Source organism: Caloenas nicobarica, chromosome 15 (assembly GCF_036013445.1).
Source record: "Caloenas nicobarica isolate bCalNic1 chromosome 15, bCalNic1.hap1, whole genome shotgun sequence".
Taxonomy (NCBI): Eukaryota; Metazoa; Chordata; class Aves; order Columbiformes; family Columbidae; genus Caloenas; species Caloenas nicobarica.
Window position 1 is genome coordinate 16,769,836 of NC_088259.1, and position 19,546 is coordinate 16,789,381.

The following is a 19,546-nucleotide window of genomic DNA, read 5'->3' on the forward strand; positions in this document are numbered from 1 at the left end:
GGAAGAAGAGTAAAATAAGAAACACGACAGAGGCAGAAGGACTAAAAATTAAAAGTTTTCTTCGGTAGTTCTCCTCTAGAGCCATTTCCAAGAAGTCATACAAAGATACTCGATGTTATTCCCATTGTTTAAATCAAAACTGATATTTTTAACGCAGTGATTTTGCCATTTGTATTTATCAACTGTTACAAACTTTTAGATTATCCTACATTCCTAATTTGGATACAGTATATGCTTTTGATAGGGTCTTCATAATACAAATTTTTACCATGGGACTTCATATACCTCAAAGTGATTCTGTCACTTCCCACATACCATGATTGTCTTCCTTTCCTTCCTCTTTATCAACTTAACCAAGTCAAATTCCATTATAATTCTATATACATAAACTACACATAGTTTTACTAGAATTATAGGGAAGACATGAGCCTTTCTTCAATGGTTATAATGTTGTAGACAGGAGCTAAGGATGACCTGTACACTCTGAATGAAAACCCAAGCATGATTTGAACCAATAGCCCCACTCACTTCTCCCCAGAATAGCTGAGAAGTGCATTTTCCAATAGAAACATTGTAACTGACAGAGCAGACTCAACCTATTCTTGTTCACCTGATGCTGAAAGAGTGGGATCCTGCTCCAATTTCACATCTCCATTCTCAGGCTCGCCGTTTGTTAATTCTACGCTTACAGGAGCGGCGGGTTTGCCCTCCTGGTAGCTGTGCTTCAGACCAATCTTTGGAGACCTGCTCACCAGCGGAATCGCAGGACATTGGGATTTCTGCTGATTCGTTTTTTCTGCTTCTCTGGATTCCTGTATCTTGAAAAAATAATATGAAAAAGTTAATCTACAGCACAAAACATAAGTGAAAACAGATGCCTATGACGACTGATGTTCCTTTGTGAATTCATGTGTTAACAAGAAACAGTGAAAAATATAATCACTTGGCCAGTCAAATTACAAAGAAACTTCAAGCTTATTTTAAAAGCATTCCCTCATTTGTTTACACGAAGCCATTTGGCAGATACAACACTGTGAAACCTTGTTACCATCAATAGGCTTCGTATTTTATTTTTGAACAGTATGTTTCACTGCAGGATTTGTCACTTTTTTTAAGCTACAAACCAACAGATATCCAATTACAATGACAGACCCGTTAAAAAATAAGTAAATAAATAAACTTTCTGTTCATTTATCAAACCTAAACACCTGAGATGAGCAAAAGTAATAGTTACATACAGCTTGATTTTCCATCCGTGTAAAAATGACATTTAACATCTGCGTAAGGGTAGCTTTGGCAGTTGTCTGATTAATAAGATTTTTACTGGCCAGATAGATGTTGTAGCAGGTTCTAACAGTCTGAAGAATTGTTCCTTCATGAATTTCTATATACGGCGACGTTACTGCAGTGAGGAGAGCCTGAAAAAGTCCATAACACAGTAAAATATGAATTCCAAACAGGTAGGCAGCAATACACTTCATGCAGATCTTCCACAATCATCAGTAGGTTTGTTATGAAACATATATATCTGTTTATAAGTATGGCTTTGCATTAAATTTTTTTCAATTACAAAATCAAAGATACAAAAAGCAAATCAATATTGCACCAAAATGGACCAAATAAAATACCTTAATTATCTGCAGTTGTACTCCTTCATCTGTTTGAGGACCCTGAAAGCAATTGCAAATGGTTTCAACTATTCGGTCAATCAGTCGTTTTCCAGGAGCTCCACTGTCTGGAGCATTGCCAGTGATATGTCCATATGCAATGAGTTTCTAGGTACAAAGAATGCAGGTTAGACAACCATATACTGTTAAGTACAGCATAAAAAGGGGGTTTTAGATGGCATACCTCAACCAGTTTTAACACAAAAATTTAACATCATCAATAAATCTTGCTACCGAACACTCGGACTGTTCACACATCCAGATAAAACAGATTTAGTAAGAGATAACACAAGCTTTTTCCGCCCAGACCATTTCTTCCTACCATAACCAGACAAAATTTCAACATCAATCTTTGTACGTATTCACAACAGAAAGGTTCTGCCCTTAAGCTGCATTTTTCTGGTAGAATCTAAGGTGGAACAAGGTATTATAGATTCAGGAGTCTCAACTCCCATCACATTGGCATAAGAAACACCACGGTAGATATTCCTTTTAGAGCACCACAGGTGAAACATCTTTACCCAGTAACACAAGCATTCAGGAGCTGCAATAAAGGCTCGCCTCACTAGAAACACCACACACACACACTTCTGACTTGGACAAAATGCACTTCCAGCCAAGTCTGATAATAACCTATTTTGCACGGTTTATGCATCTGGGGAGCCGCGGTGGGCAGCTGCCCAGCTGTGCGTCCTCTGGACAGTATTACTCCTTCACTCAGACTGCCAACAGCATGTGAGACTTTTGTAAATGGATGTTTCTCCATTTCGCTCTGTCCAGGTTTAAACAGAACACTTACCTGTAAACAATCCAGTGAAGTACTGACAATGCGTGGAGACTTTGACTGGCAGGCCAGTTCAAACGGAAGGAAATACTTATCTGCTTCAATGAAGTTTGCTTTTGGTGGATCAGCAGTGCCTTCTCTAGGTCAGATAAGAAGAGTTATTAATTTTTCTTAACACGTACATTGCAGCAAACTATGCTTCCACCTTTTCTAAATGTAAAGCTTAACAGTACACAGAGGCACACAAACATAATGCAAGTTTCTCTCACACATACTTCCTTAAAGAAAGTTCCATTTTATTAAAAAAACACATTAAAACCACTTTACATTGATTTATATTGCATCTGATCTTTTTCATATATTCTTCAAATTAACTCTTCCCTCACTACACTCCAACACTGTCCCACTACCTGAAATATTGGGGAACTCCTACACAATTAGTGATAAATCTATCAGGTTATTCTGAATTAATTAAGCAGGGCCCATATGAGGAATACTAAGCAAAGAGAAACACATTTGGAGGCTCATTTTAAATCATAGAGCAGTGGGAGAAAATCTAAATTCTAAAACACTTTAAGTAACATTTAAATTGGTATTCTTGGTCTAGGAAGTTAAAAGCATATACTATCAAACAGAGAATACCTACTGCTCTTCATGATTTCCTATCAGGCTATATTAAGCCCAGTAAAAGGAAGTGAAAAACTAGCACCTTTTAGAAGTTTTGCAATTTTTTCATAGTGAAATTCAGAGGCAGTTATGGCTTGAGTGCCCATAGCCACAAACATTGTGTAATTGGAACACACGGGCCATATCATGTTTTGGCAGAAAGGTGTGTGACTGGGTATTCACAAACCCACTGCCACAACGAATATACACTCCTACATTTCCATTATCAAATTATTCCACTTGCTGTTTTCTGGCATAGTTTACAGCAACTAATAATTTACCTTTGCTTTTCCAGCTCCGCTTTTATTTCATCTGGAAGAAAGAAAAAAAAAAAAAAAAAAGAGCATTTAACACCCAGCATAAGTTATAATTATCAATAACACAAATAAGGAAAATGTAATAAAGCAAAGCTATTTCAAACCAGAAGTCTTACACTTCAGTTTTTGCCATTCCTTTCCTGTAACACCTTCAGCTTCAGAGGTCAGAGTAACATAGACAGTCGCACCATTTATTGGAAGGCATATCTCAACTTCTACATGAAAAAGCTAATTTTTCCAAACATTCTTAACAAAAGATACCTTTGGAAAACAGAGGTATAGTATGCAACTTTTATTCAAGAGTAAGTGTATGTCAGAGAGCTCAGGTCTGCACAAGTCTTCAAGCCACCGCACAAGCCATCGGCCCGAGGCATCTGACCGCTCTGCTCAGCGCAGCGCTGGCTGGCCAGCTTTCGTTCAGCCTCCCCAGATGACATCAGCTGAACAAACACACACCTAAGAGATAAGTAATCTTAAACGCACGCTGTCATTTTGCCAGCAGAGCTTTTTTTTTTTTTTAATTACGCTTTCAGGGAGCTTTTCATAACGTTAAATATAGGAGGGGAAAAAAGTTTCTTTCTAATTTCTATTGTATAGAGCAGCACATCCCAAAGATCCTAGTATGGCTTTTTGAGGATTTCTAACATATCAGCATGATGCACAATACAGAGCAGCGCCGCATTACACCAGACGCAGCATAAGCGCATCCTGTGAACACTGACAAAGCCCATCACAAATAGCACACACACTAAGGCTGCGCAACTACAGTCATTTGTAACGCCACGGGGAATCCCGTCCGTCCCACACTACTTCATGTGCCAGCAAATTATCATGCTTTAAAGAGTTGTTTCAATCGCAAAGTTCTCAGAAACAGATCACTCACTCAGTACTCGTTCTCCACAGCTCTGGAGAGGCACCATTGCTTGGGATTAAATGTTCAGATTATTTGAATGCTGCCTGTGAACCTCAATAATTTCTTCTGTCTCAGAAGCATGAACACACAAAACACACTAGCAAACAAGGACTGCAAAAAACACATAAGTTTTTGCACAGTCTTACTGTTCAACGAATGTTACAAGAATTAATCCTTGCAGAGTACATCTGTTTTGTAACATTACTACCCATATTTTATAGAGAAAATGGAAGCAAAGTGCAGAGGAAATCTGTATAACTACAAGCGTAGAGTGATAAGCTACATCCAGGATTGGGACTCGCTGTTCTGTCTGCCATCCTCACTCATTAACAAAAACCAACACAGTCGGCAGTCAAGAAAGCAGCAGAATGACATCTGTCAGCAATAAACAACGTTACAAGACCTGATCGAACATTATCCACCCTATAGTCAACAGAGAAACCAGAAAATCTGAAGAGCCGCAGGCCCGCAATGGTCACGCTCTGCTCAGCAGCCCACCTCTTTCTAAGCGAGACCACCATGCAAACAGCCACGTCCAGCTCTTTCAAAGGGAAGACAATTGTCACTTGCCAATAGCGCACAAGTCAGCAGCAGGGCAATGAGCCAAGCGATGGCCCCAGTGCCTGGGATTTCAGAATTACAAGTAATTTTCCAGCTCTGCGACTGTGGAAACCCAGCGTTGTCACCCCCTAATACTTCAGGCTTCAACTGGTAAGGAGAGTCAACACAATGGAGACTGACAGTAAGAAATAACTTTACTCTCAGAAATACTTCATAAATTTTTAGAAAAGTCTAATCCAGGCTTGACCAAGTTCCCCACAATTTTATTATATAAAGGTTTTTCTAAGGCTGTATGAAAACATCTACACCACAACAGTGTTTTAATAAATAATGCTGGCAGAAGAGTATAAAGGAAAGGACGAGAGCAAGTTCCATGCATGCCTCTGCTACTGATTGCATCAAAACAGTTTGGAAATCTCCACATTTGAAGCGCTCGTTTGGTGGTCTGACCACCAAAAGTGAGGGAAACAGAAGCAGTTGCCTAAGCGAAGCCGTTGCCGAGCCCCCACCAGGCACGCTCCGCTTCGGACAGAGCCGAGGGGCGCAGCTCGATCCCCCCGCAGCCCCAGGACACGGGCTCAAGTCGGGCCAGTGTGTGGGCACCAGCGCACAACACCGGCTCCTCTCGCTGCCCCCGGCACCAGGGCTACAGCTGCTCTCAGGGCAGATGCACAGCCGCACATCGCACCTACTTCAGCCAGAAACACCTTCCACCCGGGCGCTACGTGCGCTGCCCGCCCAACGGGAGCCTTTTCGCATTCCTGCCAGGCCACAGAACCGGGATCACCAGCGAGGCCTTGCAGCAATTTCTTCCAGAGCCTCGGGCCATAATAAGAGCGGGATGAACCTCATGCTGAGAATAACTACCATTCCATATTAAGTAGATGGTTTAAGTTTGCTTGTATTGAAAACTATATATTAAAATGAAGGAAATAATTGCCTGCCTGCAATTAGATGCATCATATGTCAATGTACAGCCAAGTGTGTCCCAGTGGAAGAAAACTAGATCCTGTGCAGAAAAAGGCATCGTTTGTGTGAGCTCAAGGACACAAGCAATGTCTTTCCATCGGCTGTCAGCACACCAGACAGCAGTGCCAATCCAAACACACAGAGCGGCAGCAAAAGCTTCCCTCCCCCAGCCCCGTGAACTCTCCTGCATTGCCCAGCTCCAGCTGCCTTAAACTTACATCAAAAATCCAACACCTCGCATTTATTGATTCTATTGATCTATAGAGAACCCTTTAGAAAAGGCCGCCACAATGAAGCAAGATTATCTGCTCTTTGCCCAGCGTTCTCAAACCACACTAGCCAAGCAGCTACCAAACTAAGAAACGCAGATTCATTTTAGACATCTGCCATTTATACCCAGAGACTTCTCGAACACATAACTAGATTTCTAAGTGAAGGCACAGTCTAAGAGATTTTTTTTTAAACTCATGAACAAGCTAACTAAACAAATTCTGTTGTTTACAAAGCTTGAAGATATGTACATGGAGGTACCTAGGCAATCAAAGAAGGTCACACAACCGGGTTGGCTGCACAGTGTGTCATTAAAAATAGTCCTAGGGCAGGAGTCATAGTTGGTATGAGAGGCCCAGGTGCACCATTCGCGTTGGACCAACATGAACTGCTGCGATCCATACTGCCTGTGTTCCACCGTCAATTTTTCAGGATAGAGATTACTTCAGTAGATTTACTAAGAACCACGTGTACCTAGAGCTCCACGTAAATGCTTATTAAGCAACTATTTATGTACAATACACTGGCTGTCTGTTGAAAACCAGTTTTCATAAAAACACAGTTTTCTAAAGCAGAGAACAGCCTCTCTGTTTATAATAAAAGACTCCCATTTCTCCCAGTCCCTCCTGGGGCTCACTGGCACTAAGAGTACAGGATACCACCGTTACACCTACTGATGAAGCAAGAGACTGAATGAAGGAATCTATTCAAACTCCGCTTACTCAACATTACCACTGTGTATTTCAAAAAACAAACCCACACATCACTAAGAACTGGTTTTCTTCCTTCCACCCTTCTTGTGTTTACGTCCTATTTGAGCCTATGACACTTCTCATATCTACAAAGTCATGAAGATATTTTGCAGTCCAAAACTGCGCAGTGTTAATCCAGTGAAATGTATGTTACCGGAAAAGGAAGAGGAAAAAAAGAGCAAGAACAGTTTAAAATAAGAATGAAAGAATACCTGTATTTCTTACATAAGAACAGCAGCAATTCCCAGTAGTAATCTACTGAAGTTCTCAGGAGCTGAACACATTCAAAGTAATAAAATACTCATGTAAAAGAACACACAAAAGCATCATTCCCACCATTAGAAATACATTCCTGTCTCACCAAACAAAAAATTTAAGGCGTATGTAATTAATATAAGCACTACTGTAGTAACACTACAGCAGGAACCGTAGAAATAGTTGCAGGACAACTTATATTAGGCAGTTCTAGAACACACCAGTCCCTCTCTGTTTAGAAAAAGGATGGATCATAGACTCCCAGTACCAAGAGCAGATATCATTTCCATATGACCCATGCCTGTGTCGAGTGGTCCATAAAGTGTACAATACCTCAAGGCTCCATTAGAAAGACCATGGTATAAATAAGACAGCAAAGCAAATGGAATTTAGTAAGAGGCAAAAGGGACTATTTGAGGTATGAGATGGAGAAAAGAAAAAAAGACAACAGCTGATGCAATTACCAATTCCATAAAGTTAACTTCACATTTCTCTCAAACGGTATTAGTTTTACTCAGAGGTAACTGGACTTTTTTATTATTCTTAAAAACACTGAAGCTTCTTTCACACTTAAGAGTTTGCGTAGATTACAAAGTTTGGCCTGAATTCCTTCTTCCCACATTTCCTAGCATATTTACCATTGCACAGGGCTTGATAATTAAGCTAATACTTTTGAAATTGACATCATAGTCTTACTTAATATAAAGTATAAGCTTAATTAAACTTAACTAAATGTAAACAAAACTGTGGGGTTTTTTTCATTTGTGCAAAAAAAAAAAGAGCTTAACTTAAAAAGAATAGTTTGGAGAAAAAAAAAAAAAATCGCATGTAAATAAAAAAACCCACATTCATATAGGCGACTTAAAATTATGCAGCAAAATTCACCAAATATAACAGAGATCCTGCAGTACAGTAATCAAGGCCCCACTAGTGCAGGACAGTTGGGCAACAGAAGGTTATCTTTTCATGCTGACCTCCACTCTAGTCCAGGAAAGCACACAGACTTTTTTGCCAAAAAGATTAGCCAAAAAAAGCCCATCATGACAAGCATTAACTAACCTCAAACATACTGTACCTTAAAATATAAAAACATAGAACAGTTACAATCCAACACGCAAAAGCTAACGGCTGTCTATTGCACAGTACCTCTCCTCAAAAGTCATGATCTTCGACATGTTAGTAAACATAATGACCTTCGCTAGTAATCTTTCAGGAAAGGTCCCTTTCTCGCCCTCTGAATATATTTACATAGCAGAAAAACAGGTTCCCAGTCCTGTAGATGCATTGGGTACACGTTGGGGGAGTTAGGGAAGAAATCAGGAAAAGGAAGTAAGCAGGGAAACTCTCTAACTGCTGGGGCACACGTGTTATGCTATTGCTCACTATATAGACTTTAGATAATAATTTTAAAATACCCTTCTACCTGGTCACCCTTTTCTGGATATACCATCACTACAATTAGCTCCTACAAATTTCCTGAAGGTGTAGGAAGGAAGATAAAAACAACAGCTATTTTTAAAGCTTGCTTTCACAGTCCATTCGACAGAACTTGCATCTGTCCGTTTTCCTTACATACTCAACCTGTCTGTTCTGGATGCCATAAATGTCCCCTAAACAAAGGAAAAATATCAGTGCAAAGCAACAAAAACTCTCATAGATGTGTCACCTCTGCAGAGCAGGAAAGGCTACAGAGAACTCCAGCCATGAGAGCTAGACTGCTTCACCCAGTTTATTTTTTCCCCTTGAAGATATACCATATGGTTTCAGAACTTTAACACAGAGACCTATATCCTCAATTTGTACTTGTGGGAGACTTCAGGACCAGTTCATCAACTCCACAAAAAGTATTTTCAGTTCTGCAGGACACCAGAGACACTGTATGTATTGGGCTACACCACCACCAGTTTTTAGCTAGTCCGGCCATGAGCTGGAGTTCAGATATCAGGAGATCACCAGCCCTGGAAGATTTGAGACTGTCAAAGGCCTTAACCAGCCTGGCTCCTACTTTAAAAGCTTATAAAATGGGTTCTAAAGTGACAAACCCAAACCGTTTCTGTTTCACGTCGGGACCAGAGCCCAGTCAGGCAGATGTCTGCGGGTCTCCTCCTCGCACTCGCGCGTCCCGTGTCGGGCAGAACTTTCCCGGCCCCGGAGCCCCGGGCTCCCCGGGGCCCGGCCGGGAACGCCGCGGGTGCCCGGGACGCTCGCAGCCCGCCGGGCCCCCGCCCGCGGCGCCGCTGCCGCCCCGGCCAGCACGGACCGCGGCTCCCAGCCCGGCGGAGGCGGGAGAGCCCCGCGGCCGGGCCGACTCACCGAGCGCCACCTGGCAGGCTCTCCGCAGCTGCCCGTGCGGGGGCCGCTTCGCCTCCTTCTCCGCCAGGATCTTCTCCAGGGCCCGCGACACGAACATGCTCTTGGTGCGGGCGTCCTGCTCGCGGGCCGGGGGCTGCATGGCGGGCCGGGAGCGGGGCGGCGGGGCCGGGAGCGGAGCGGGGCGGCCGGGCGCTCAGAGCCCCGTCACCCGGAAGAGACGCCTCCCCAGCGGCCGCCACCGCCACGGCGCCGCCATACTGCCGCCGTCACGTGACTCGGGCCGGCACCCCGCCTCCCCGCGGGGGCGGGGCCAGAGGCGGCGGGGGCGGGGCCAGAGGCGGCGGGGGCGGGGCCAGAGGCGGCGGGGCCGAAAAACGAAGCACCGGGCGTGATTAAATAAAGTTACCGGGGCGTCCCCGCAGCTTCGGGCGAGCTGCCGAGCCGGCTGTGGCGATCGGGGCGCGTCCGGACGCTTCTCCGGGCGGGTGTCCGCAGGCTGCGCGCCCCACGGGCGGGGACCCCCCGGCTCTGCGTGAATTGTCCCTTTTCTCGTCCCTGCACGTTGTGCGGGCGCAGCCCCACTAACTGCCTCGCTGTAACGCAAGATGCTTAAGGGCAAATTGGTCTATTACGTGTCAGGTACGAATTGCAGTATCAGTGAGAACTGCAAGTACGGTTACTGCTGCAAGGATTTGTATTGATTAAGTTACAGTTACTGAAAGGGAGGTCATGTTAATATAACATTCATAAGACTTCTCATCTATGCATCTCAACACTCACATTATCCCAGTTAACTTCCACAGAATGAGTCCTGTAAAGAGGCACTGAGAAAGTACAGGTGTGACAGACCCGGACAAAGTTGTACATTAAAGAAGAATCACTAAAAATTAAATTTCAAGTCCCAGAAACTGCGTCTCATAACCTTATGCCCAACTGTGTCTTCTCCCTCTACCCTCTGGCCCATGGGGTAGGGTACCATACACGCCAAATCGAATTCTGGACTCTGAAAGCTAGTATAATCTTTGGAAATAATCCGCAGAGGTGATTTACTCCACTAACACTCTCCGCCATCGTCTGGCAACCACCACCGGGACACATCACCTCTTCTGTGCCGTTCCACAACGGACTTAATCACACTAAGACAACCACATTAACTGAGAATACAGGGGCACATTAGATTGTCTAGATTGTAATTTTATTTCCCTATTTCCCGAGCAGCAGGACTATAATTCTTTAAAATGTCATTAACAGACCCTTAGTGTCAATTTGTCAAGAGCTCCAGTTTTTGTCCTAGAAACCACTAACAAAGGCTCCAAACCCGAACACCTCTGCAAAGCATTAGTTCAGTATCATTTCACAGGGAAAACAGAACTGAGAACTCCACTTGGATGGGAAAACAGGAGTTAGAGGATGGGAAATCAGAAATTATAAAAAGGCTGGATAAGAAGCGGGTTAGGGCCTCTCTCTGGAAACAATTTTTAAGGTTTGTTAGTATCTGAAGACTTGGGTTTTCCTCGGAGTTCAGCTGTTCAAGTACAGGTGTGATAGGAGTGTGATTTCATGGCTCATCATTAAATCACAATTTATCAGGGTGTAACTGCCTCAAAAATCTGCTAGTTATATCTGTTCTCTCACCAGTAATAGTATGTTCAGCCTCTTCTGCTGCCAGCAAATGAACCATATAATAAAGGTGAGACACTGTTGGAGGGTTAAAGTCCTTCTGAGAGTTCGTCAGCTGAAGCTGTCACAAGGCAACTGGCTTGAACTTTCCTCTGCATTAAGTGAACAACGTACATTCAGAACGAATCGTTACTCTGGGTCGGAATGGCAGAAATTGCAGTCTGGAAGCACTTCAGTAGAGCACTTAGTCCATCTCCAAGCACAAAGGCAGAACGTTGTGTCTTCATGAAAAGTTCCAATAGAGGAGACTCAACATCCTCAAGCTTTGTGCTGATACTTTGTGCATTAATTTAATTGCACAATATAGTGGAACCATGTAACTTGTACTTCTTTACTAGCAGCTAACTCCATTCAATATTTAGAAAAATGCAGCTGATTTCAGAATGCTGAAGTAGCCCATATCTTTTCCTCGTGCTTTCCTAGAAGGATTCAGTATGCTACTACTTTTAAACAGTATCAGCTGTATAATCATTTTATATATTTGCTCTTTTTTTTTTTTAATCTAAAAGTGTTGGGTATTAAGCCATTACATGATCTAGTATTTTGTATGGGGTATCCAATTCCGCGCGATATTTCATAATGTCCTTGGGGCTTGCGAATATCTCAGGGTTTTAATCGCTATTGTGTATCTTTGTACGGCTGTGATCACCTCACTGCGCCATTTCTGAGTGAACCATTTTGGGTATTAGGGGTTTGAGAGATAGTTTACATGCCAGGTGGGTGAATTCATTTGCATTAAAGACTAAAATATAGATAGTATTATGGGGTTTCATTGTAGTTTTCAAATTCTTGTTTCCAAAGGGCAAGGTCTGAAAAATAGGCTTTTCAGTTTAATGCTGATTCCGTGTGTCCCTGGGAGGGGATGGGGAAGGCGGCTTGCTGTGCATCTCATGGCCCAGCTGCCTCCTTTCATTCCAGCTCGCAGCTCTCTGCAGGGCACCTCACCGACTATCTTACTGACCACACAACACCCAGTTTAATTTGCTCTGTTCTGAAGGGCAAGAAATTCAGAATAAACCTTGAGAGCCTCATTACTGACCAAAAAAATGACAAAAAGGAGCAATATCAAGTTTCTTCTGGCTAGTTTAATTTAGCACATCCAAAATAAGTAGAGGTTTAATATGTCTCCCTAACAATGCCTGTCTATTAGAAAGGGAGAGGTGGAGAAATAGTACACAAAAAGACAGAACAGGATCACCTGTCACAGAATCAAGTACAGACACCAAGAGCTCACAAGTCAAAATACAAACTGATTGTGCTTGGACTCAAGAGTAATTTCATTTTAGTGCTGAAATCTGCAGTACGAATATGCTTTGGAGAACATGATCACCATGTTAGAAGGGAAGATTTGGCTGATACAGGTCAAAAAGTAGTCAGACTTGAATGAAAAATAGTCATGTTGGGAAGGTGACAAAATGCTATAGCTTCCACTAAATTCCCGTTCTAAGTAGCAATGTTAAGGAAATGTCCTGGTTTTGGCCAGGGTAGTCAACTTTCTTCTAAGTAACTGCAGAATTTTTGAATTCAGCATGAGAATAGTGCTGATAATGCCAATTGTTTACAGTTGTTACCTATGTAACATTTATGCTTAGCTGGGATAGAATTGATGCTTTTCTCTGTAACTGCCATTGCATCAGCTTCTGGTATGAGGAAAATGAGGATATTCCCCAGTTTCCCATGTTTTGCATGTAAGCAGGTGTATAATGCCGGAGGAGCTGATCCAGGATAGCTGACCCAAGCTGGCCAACAGAAGTAGTCCATACCACGAACGTCACACTCCATATATAAGCTGAAGTTGCTGGGGATAGCCATTCTTCTTTGATGACCACCAACCGCGAGGGGTCCTGCTCCCATTGCCTGATCCATGACTTCCGTGCGCCCGTTTGGCACCTCCTATCACTCTTCTTCTATTATTGTTCTATTAAATCTGTTTCTATTTCAACCCAAAATTGTCTTCTCCTTCTCCCTTCCTCCCCACTGTGCCCCTGGCTGTTTGGCTGCCAGCCCAGGGCTAAAGGAAGTAAGAGTTATCTCTTGAAAAGCTCTGAGTTCAGCCATAAGAAGATAAAATGTGTGGTTATTAGAATAAGAAAAGGAGCAGAGAGCTGAAGAATTAAGGGATGCTTATTCAAAAAGGGGGGCTTTCACTCTCTGTTTACACTAAGGGCCACTGTTATTATTTACATTCTTACTGACAGGTTCTTTTCATACTCTGAAACTCCCAAAGAACCTCATCCTCTATTGTTATAGATAACGTTCGAGTGAGTCTCTGCAGACCTTTGTTAGCATCAAGGATGGCCTTGCCTTGCCTGCCTTTTATTATTATAGGATTTGAGGCAAAAGGAAGCAGATTCCTGACACAGACTGATTGTGCACAGACCAAAGTGTGCGCACTTGCTGTGGTTGACCACACTTGTTTCAAACATACGAGCTTATCTAAGACAGCCTGAGAAATGCGTATATGCAAGATGTATTGTCAGAGCTAACTGGGCATAGGCTGCTCCTTGATCTGCTAGTCCTGGATTCTGGAGAAGCTGTCCAAGGAACAGCCTCCTCCCCTCCCTCAGCAACACCGGGTCCCAGGCACAGTGACAGGTGGTTCTAATTGCTCACCCTTTTCTGCAGAAATGTACTTTTCCGCTTGATTAGGCTTAATGTCTGCCTTTGATTTTTGTATGATCATGTGTAATCCATATGCAGTAAACAGATAGCTCGTCATCTATGCTAAACTGTCTCCTTGCCAACACCGATGATCTCACACTGCCCAGGGGGTCTGGAGTACAGACAGAATCTTTATTTTCCTTCTCTAAATGCTAGTGAGAGACCTTTGTATTACACATTCTTGAAATATAATGATGCACTGCAGTTTTTGGACAAGTTGAGGGGCAGGGCACATCAATACTCCACTCCATTTGGGTGAATAGGAAGGAAGGACACCAGTAGATGTACAAAGCCTGTGAAGAAAATGCGGGTAGAATAGCATGCCTCTGGCACCTCTCTTGTTACACACAACAAGAGCTGGAAACAAATCGTGATCCTGCTTCTTTCTTGTAGGTGCAGTCGGCTCGGCAATATCCTGTCTTGGGGGATGACACAGGATGTAATAACCACCAGAAAACAAAAGAAAAGAAAACAAGAAACATTTTTCTCAGAGAAAACTAGAAAAAACGAAACCTATTAAGATGGTTTTTTGTGAATCATGCAGACGATTCTGCGAAAGATGCAGATGAGTCTTGAGAATGATAAAGAAAAATATGTCTGTGGTAGTCTATAGAAACTGAAATAAGGGCTTTTAATGCTTTTTTAGTTCTCGGTTTTGCAGGCTGGTGCAGTGGCTTGAGGAACGGCCGGGAGCTCTGTGCATCTGTGTTTAACGCCTCTGGGCAAAGCTGAACTGATCAGCTGTTGTTATCAAAATGTAAAGTTCTAATCATGTTGGAACTGCCTGTTCTCTGGTGTTCCATACGTGATAGCAATACTTCTAACATTCTTCCAGCAAAATAGTTAGCCCATCAACAATTGATTGGATGCTCTGTAGCCTAAGGTTAGATTTTATGAGAATTCACAGATACGAAACCTTTCTGAAGTAGCCACATCATTCTCAGGACACCTCCTCAACTAAAGCTTTCTGTTTCTCTTTCCATTTGCCCCCAGGGTTAGTGCTCTGGGACGTTAACTGATTTGGTCCTGCCACCTGTACATGGTTTTACTCAGATGCTACTTCTGTCTCAACAAAACCAATGCCGTTCTGCTAAGGAAGCCTTCTCTCTGTGTGCAGACTGCCAAAACAGGAGCAAGACATTAATTTTGTATTCTATCATCTCCTTTAAAGTGCCCGTTTTTGGAGCCTTTTTTATCTGAACTATTTAACAATAAGACTGCTGTATAACATCTTCACTGTCCTACCCATTGTAAATTGCATTGAATTCACTGGACTTTGGATTTACAGCAATATGAGTAAAATTTAGCCCCAGGAGATCCATTTTGAGCTTTCTTATAATTGATGTATCTGCTAAAAGATTCAACTAGTTGATTCCCCTCCAGTTCTCTAATTGTTTTCTAGAATTCATCCATCTGTATATTTTTATTTTATTTTAAAGGAATTGGGACAGATCATCAACTGAGGTAAACATATATATATATATTTTGTGTGTGTGTGTGTGCATGTGTGTGTTCATTGTACAAATTTGTTTGTTTGTTCGCCTCCAATATCTGCAGTAAAGAGCAAGCGTATTCTTCTGGAATTTAGTTGCTGTTAGACAAGTTCTGAAGCCAGGTGTGTAACTTACACAGGATTCTACTTAATGCTATATAGGGATCCAGTGTTTGTTTTACTGTGCTGATACATTACACCTCCACATGCTAGTATTTTTAGATGCATATTTTTCAAATATATTCACAATCAGAAATGTGACTGCAAAAACAATCCCCGAAGAACTGCCTGCATTTGCTGTTGCTGTCCATACATCCGATTCTTCTTTCACTTACATTAGTAAGGGTAATTCTGCTGTTATCAGTGAAATTACAGTGATGCAGAAGCGACATAAGTGAAAGGCAAATAAAGCCCTGAATCTTTTTTGAGGGATGCTGACTTAGTTATTGACACAAAAAAAGCTGTAATTACTGTCAGCAGCCTTGCAGAAGTAATTAAGTGGCACAAGCTCTTCATGTATTGTCAGCCAAATTATCAGTTCTGATTTTAGGATTTTTATTGTGGGACAGGATTAGTTTTCATTGGAGAAGCAAAACGGATGCAGGCTAGTTTTTAGGAAGTAGATTGAAAAACAGTTTCACCGAGATTTTTTTAAACTTGTGTATCAAGCAAAAAGCTTGTCTTTCAAATCATATAGTAGTATCTGAACTCCCAGGTATAGAATTACAGCTGAGGTTATGGTTTGGACTGGAAAGAGACGAGAGTCAATATGAGGCTCCAGTTACAAAGAGCTCTTCGTTTAGCGGCATATGAAGAACATGAAGTTGGTGAATGGCAGGCTCCCCGACTGAAAGTCTCAGTTACAGGTAGGCTGAGGTTGAGACTTACTGAGGCTGAGGAACAGTTATCTATGGACTTTCACTGAGTAACAAGTGCTCATACTGGGACATGGAGCCTACTTAGTTTTCAGACTGCTTTCACCTACCCTCGTGATTTGCAACGGAATCGTTACTGTGATTAGGATTAGCGTTGTGGAGCTGAAGTTAGATCTGGAGGAGAAGGCACTCCTGACTTATATAGGGCTTTGTATTAATTAAGTTGAGGTTCAGAGTTAGGGAAAGGGTTAGGCTCTTGTAAGAGAGGAGAGCTCGTGTTAGACCTGCTCTCCAAGCATCTGTTTATCTAAAGTTAAGGCAGGAAATGTCAACAGGTACTGAAGTATATTTAATTTTGAACTTCGTCAAGGGTTTTAATGACCTAAGAAAATGTACTGTGCTGTTTACTCATTATAACAGCACACCTGGTAAAAATCTATAGCTTATTCTCACAAATGTAATAACATAGGAAATTTGAGGAACGGAAATGTGATCTGCAGCAGTACTCAAAGATAGATTAAACCCTTTCGGCAATACCATCATTTACAAAACCTAGGGGACAAGACAGGTCTCCAGCAGAGGGCTTTCCCCAGCCACAATCAGAGTAACTCAGAAATACTAGTAATATTTATGCCATAGCAAGGCACTCACCCTGTGATGATATTCTGCCTAGCTTGGGGCTCATGACAAAGGACAGCAGGGCTGTTATTCGTATGCTTTCCTCTTTTATCACTGACGTGTCTCTCACTTGTTTGGGTTATTACAGGTCTGCCACAGTGCACACATGTGATAGGGGTCACATGCCAGGAGCTCCCACCCACAACCACTTTCATTTCTGTTTTCTTGAAATAGAGCCCTCTTCCTCTTTTTTCCTTTCCCTCTTTTTCTCTTTCATAGAAATTTGAGTATTTTTACAATACAAGCACATTCCTTGTTAAGTCAGCTAAAGAGGAGTTAGCAGGCAACTGGATATAGAGGCCAAGGATACCTGAATCATTTGTACCAAACTAATGAGTTAATGTACCAAACTAATGAGTTAACTAGATCAAAGACTGCCTGAGGATACAAGAAGAAGAATGTGGAAGAGGTGGTGAACAGTTCTTTTAAAAATCTGTAATTCAAAAGAAAGTGCAACCCCATGGATGCAGCTTTTATGAGAGATTATGACCTTTTTTCCATTACTCGCATGCAAAAAAGGTCAGGCTGGGTATCATTCTGAGGTGTTCCCCTAGGCGATCTCTGCTCTCACAGGGTAATATTCTGGGCACACATAACTGGGGAAAATTAATTCCCACAACCATTTTCCATGCTCATTTAGTATAAGGACAACAGCTGCAGAAAGATGGGTCAGTTCTGGGTGGGACCTTGTTGGAGTGTCAGAAATTTGAGACTATGAGCTCACACAGCCAGACTGCTACTGAATAAAAAACGGTGTCTGCATGCAACGCTAGCCTTTCAAAAGGCTCAGATCCCTCTGCTCATCCCTGCCTGTCTGAAGCATCACTTATTGATAAAGAAACCAGTTCTTGCTCACATATTTAGATGGTTTTACTTTGCCCAGCTGGAACCCATGGATGTCTCTAGGTTGTATTTTATGGGCTGCTTTGCGTCTTCTTTCAAACAGTTCATGCTGCAGCAAGTCAGCAGGACTGGCCCAGAAGTCAGCTGGAGGGTATGTTGCAGATCACACAGTTACCCAGGCAGAGCGAGTGGTTGAACATGTCCTTCAACATCCGTGATCAGGTGTTGTGGGGCAGCCATGTAAACGGAAGGCCACAGCCAGTCTTTTGGCTTCTATTCGGAGGCCACACAGCTTAAACCATTCAGTTTTATTTGTACAAAACACTCAGAACGCCATTGCAATATTCACACAGAGAGTAGTATTTATTTCATTGACGAAAGCAATGCCTGGCACAGCTAATGGAAAGTTTCCCTACAGCTTCTTGACTAGAATGCTTCAACAGATGCGATTCAGTAGGAAGGGAAGGGATCTGCCTGCAGCTTTGCAAGTAACACTACAAAAATGCAGTGAACCAAGGACTATGAAATAAAAATAAATGCCATTCAACATCATGACAAGCCAACAATCCACAGCATAGCTTGATTCTCTAGGGTCCGCAGGGATCGCACAGTGCAGGAAGGAAAAGCTTTCACATCTTCTAGAACACTTTACGTCCTTTTTATTTGCTACTTGTGCCTGAACTGCCCTTATGTGTTTTCAAACCACTTCTGCCGAGTGCAATCTGTTCATCCAACTAGGGAATAGAAACATTTCCCTGCAATTTACATAACCAACTAACATGATCAGCTTGAATTTCAACCATCAGTTGTCAGATGGAGGCAACAACAGAAAGAGATAGATACAAAATGATCTATAGACAGAATGTATATATTTTTACCCTCTCAAGCATATCATCAGGAAAACCATGCTTCACTTACAAATCCCAATTCTTCAGGTACCATAGAGAAAAAAAATACATTATGGAATCAACACATGGAGTGAAAATCAAGCAGAAAACAAATAGAAGAATGTGAAAGACTGCCTAAAATCACATCTACTTGGGAGCATTCTGTGGAAAGAAAAAGCAGGCACTACCCATGGGCAAAACATTCCCTCTGGCTCACTTGCTAACCTTTGCTCAGAGCTCGCACTGATGTCAGTGTAAGGTTACAACTAACTGGCTCTTTGAAAATCAAGCCTGTTATTTAGTTGGTCATAAATGCTATCTGAATTTATCCGAAGAGTTAGATGTCATAGCATTTGAAGTATTGTTGCATTTGAAGTATTGTTAGTGGCTGGGAGCACATCTGCATTGGGCGTACTAATCTGGAAAAGCCAAGAGAGCTAGACGCCCATGCTGAGCAAGAGGCGTTGTTTCCGATTATACTATTGTGTTCCTTCGAATTGTGTTGTCAGGTCGGTTTATGCTTTTCCCAAATGTAGCACTTGTTTAAACCAGTTTTCTTCACTTGAGGGCGCTAAAGGCCTGGCTGCAGCAAGGGAATGCACCGCTTGTTGGCAAGCAGGACTGCTCAGAAAATCACCACGAAAACAAAAAGTTACACATATTAATGTTGCAATGTCCTGCTCCCGCATATTAACGTAATGAAATCTTGGGTGCTAGAGGTGGAAAGAGGCTGTTGTCATACAGATCATGGCAACGGCCCTGTGCTGCTGTGTGCCTTGGGTCAGCAGATGACCGGAGCTCATTCCCTGTGACCAACACCTCTTCCACGTGCCCAAGGCAGCCCATGAAGCTAAACAGGGACCTGAAGATTTTGTTCGTATTTGCACCCTCCAGCTGTGATCCAAGTCCCCCCAGTCCATAGACGTCCAAATTCACAGCTGCCATACAGCCTGGTTTAGTTCC

The 19,546-nt window shown here is 42.4% G+C and overlaps 1 protein-coding gene across 1 annotated transcript in view; it reads right to left on the minus strand.

The window, feature by feature from the left end:
• Nucleotides 1-9,675, minus strand: part of ARFGEF2 (ADP ribosylation factor guanine nucleotide exchange factor 2) — a 36,600-nt gene extending 26,925 nt beyond the window's left edge. Inside the window, exons 1-6 of the mRNA XM_065645312.1 lie at nt 9,468-9,675; nt 3,399-3,429; nt 2,467-2,590; nt 1,629-1,775; nt 1,239-1,418; nt 611-818 (exon numbers count right to left, since the gene is read on the minus strand). Coding sequence (XP_065501384.1) covers nt 611-818; nt 1,239-1,418; nt 1,629-1,775; nt 2,467-2,590; nt 3,399-3,429; nt 9,468-9,606 — 829 coding nt within the window. The 5' untranslated portion in view covers nt 9,607-9,675. The remainder of the gene's footprint in view (nt 1-610; nt 819-1,238; nt 1,419-1,628; nt 1,776-2,466; nt 2,591-3,398; nt 3,430-9,467) is intronic.
• Between the last annotated feature and the right edge of the window lie 9,871 nt (nt 9,676-19,546).